This window comes from Galeopterus variegatus, unplaced genomic scaffold (assembly GCF_000696425.1).
Source record: "Galeopterus variegatus unplaced genomic scaffold, G_variegatus-3.0.2 Scaffold1227, whole genome shotgun sequence".
In the NCBI taxonomy this organism is placed as follows: Eukaryota; Metazoa; Chordata; class Mammalia; order Dermoptera; family Cynocephalidae; genus Galeopterus; species Galeopterus variegatus.
This window is the reverse complement of record NW_007727338.1, coordinates 361,136-363,495: the sequence shown is the minus strand read 5'-3', so window position 1 is coordinate 363,495 and position 2,360 is coordinate 361,136. Positions and strand designations below refer to the sequence as shown.

General features: G+C 31.0%; 1 protein-coding gene across 1 annotated transcript in view; it reads right to left on the bottom strand.

Annotated features, from left to right (window-relative positions):
* Positions 1 to 1,921, bottom strand: part of NAPG (N-ethylmaleimide-sensitive factor attachment protein, gamma) — a 19,549-nt gene extending 17,628 nt beyond the window's left edge. Inside the window, exons 1-2 of the mRNA XM_008575724.1 lie at positions 1,852 to 1,921; positions 1,163 to 1,193 (exon numbers count right to left, since the gene is read on the bottom strand). Coding sequence (XP_008573946.1) covers positions 1,163 to 1,174 — 12 coding nt within the window. The 5' untranslated portion in view covers positions 1,175 to 1,193; positions 1,852 to 1,921. The remainder of the gene's footprint in view (positions 1 to 1,162; positions 1,194 to 1,851) is intronic.
* Positions 1,922 to 2,360: the final 439 nt, after the last annotated feature.

Sequence of the window (2,360 nt, the reverse complement as noted above, 5' to 3'; positions counted from 1 at the left end):
TGGGTATATAACAGTTTATCATAAGGAAGCATCATAATTTATTTAGATATTTTCCTATAATTAAAAATTTAAATAATTGCCACTTTTTAAATAAACATCTTTATGCGTAAATCTTTGCTCTCTATTTCTTTAGGATAGACTCACAGAATCTAGAATTTCTGGGTCAAAGGCTATGAAAATTTTAAAACTTAAGCATGTTACCGGCTATTACTAACATTCTTTAATCTGTCCAATATTTCTAAATGTTCTGTAATAAGCATGTATTCACCAAAAAAAAAATTAGCAAGTTAACATTATAAATGTCATAAAAATTAAAATCAAAAGCTTCACTAAAGTGTAAGTTCTTCAAACAAGTCATAGAGCTTTTATCATACTTGAAAACACATATAAAAATGGAAAGAAAAATACTTTATTTCAATCACCACCTGGCATGCTTTGAGAGTCACTGTCATAAAGTAATAAAATTCTGTCTCACCACAACAGGTTATTAATTCCTAACCTGCTTTTAAGAAACAGCAATATAAAAAGCAGCATGGGCACATTAGTCAAAATATTCCATTCAAAAAGAATCAGCTAAAGCAGCAATAGCTGTACCCTGCAGATAGGCACAATCAATTATGTTTCGATAAATAAATAAATAAAGCAGCAACAGCTTAAGTCTGTAGTTCTCTCCACCTCTTCTTTCTATGCACAATCAATTATGTTTCGATAAATAAATAAATAAATAAAGCAGCAACAGCTTAAGTCTGTAGTTCTCTCCACCTCTTCTTTCTATAACCCATGAATTGTAATAATAAACAATATGCTTGTAAGTTTTACTACATTAACATGCCCTTAAGTTCTCAAAAGTACAGAGACCTCCCACATACCCCCTTTTCGAGAAATGCGCATTTGTCCTGGTTACAGAGCTTAGAACCTTGCTGTTCCCAGTTCTCTCCAATAAGTTTTCTCTTAAATTTCTCTTTTAAGACTCCCTATCTTAGGATACACAGAATATACCTTATAGGTCCAATTAGCGTTACTCTGGACAGGAAACTAACTCAGCGTCTCCTGCCTTACAGTAAGAAAACTTTTCAAGCTCAACCTAAATTCTTCTTTAACACTTTGTAGTTCATTCATTTTACATACACAACAGTTGTGACATAACAACAATACTACTGACCTTCAACATCATGCCAGCTTGCTCATAAGCTCTGAAAAGAAAATTTAATTTCTCTGATGAGATCTTAATGAAATAAGGAGGAGGAGAAACTTTCTGGTGAGGACACTACTGGTGAGGGAAGTGACTTCAATTAAAACTGGCTCAGGTACAACATATTACTGTAGGTATGCAGGTATTACAACAAAACATCATTTTTTCTTATTTTCATGGGCAATAGTGCCTTTGAAACATCAGACATTTGAATTGAAGGGATTTTCTTTTGCAAAATTAAGATACAAAATTAAGCAAAGCTCAGAAAGGTTAAATGACTTTCCATTTGAAAAACCTAAATCTAAGTTTTAAAACAAATAAATACTCTCCACAAAAGCAGGAGAAAGTTTCCTGCTTCTCTTCCACAGGAAAAGAGGGAGAAAAGGAGGCTCTAAATTACTTGTGTTTTCATAAGCTACTGAACAAAATGGTCCCGAAAATGCTCAATTTAATTTAAACACTGTATTATCTTACAGTTAGGAGTGACTTCTTAAGATTCAGGTGAAGCAAATGGAAATGACTATTTTATTTAAATCAGTATGAAATAATTCAGTATTTACAAATTTATAACTTGGGAAAAATTTACTGAACTACAGAAAACAGCAACATTTAAAACATAAGCTGCAAATACATTAAAAACATGGAGAATATTTACTTACTTGGCAGCATGAAAAAGACTGAATGGATGTAACAAAGTCAAAATTAAGGAAAAAGGAGGAAATCAATAGTTTCTAGAGATCTACTATTTAAAAGACAGTTAACTAAATCACTAGGTTCCAGAAGTCAAATACTACAAACAGGTAAGAAAGAAGTAATTTAATGCTTGTGGATGTTTCTTGAAACTACAAAACTCACAAAAACATGACAAAACACTGTTTAAAATAGATTTTAAACTATTTAAACTTTTCTCGTTTATGCATTAATCTGAAGAGTTTTACTAAAATACAAAGTTATTATAACTATAATTTGCAAGTAAGGTAAAATAAACATGTTTTTAATCACTAAGTTTTAAAATACCTCAGGTAAATTTATTGTTTTAAACTACTTATAAATCTTATTTCAAATACCTAAGGAAGACTGTACTTTAGAAAAATTTATACAGCAGGATGTGCATTTTCAAATACCTGTGATACTTCACTCTTCAGCACATGTCTACTGATTTCCCTCA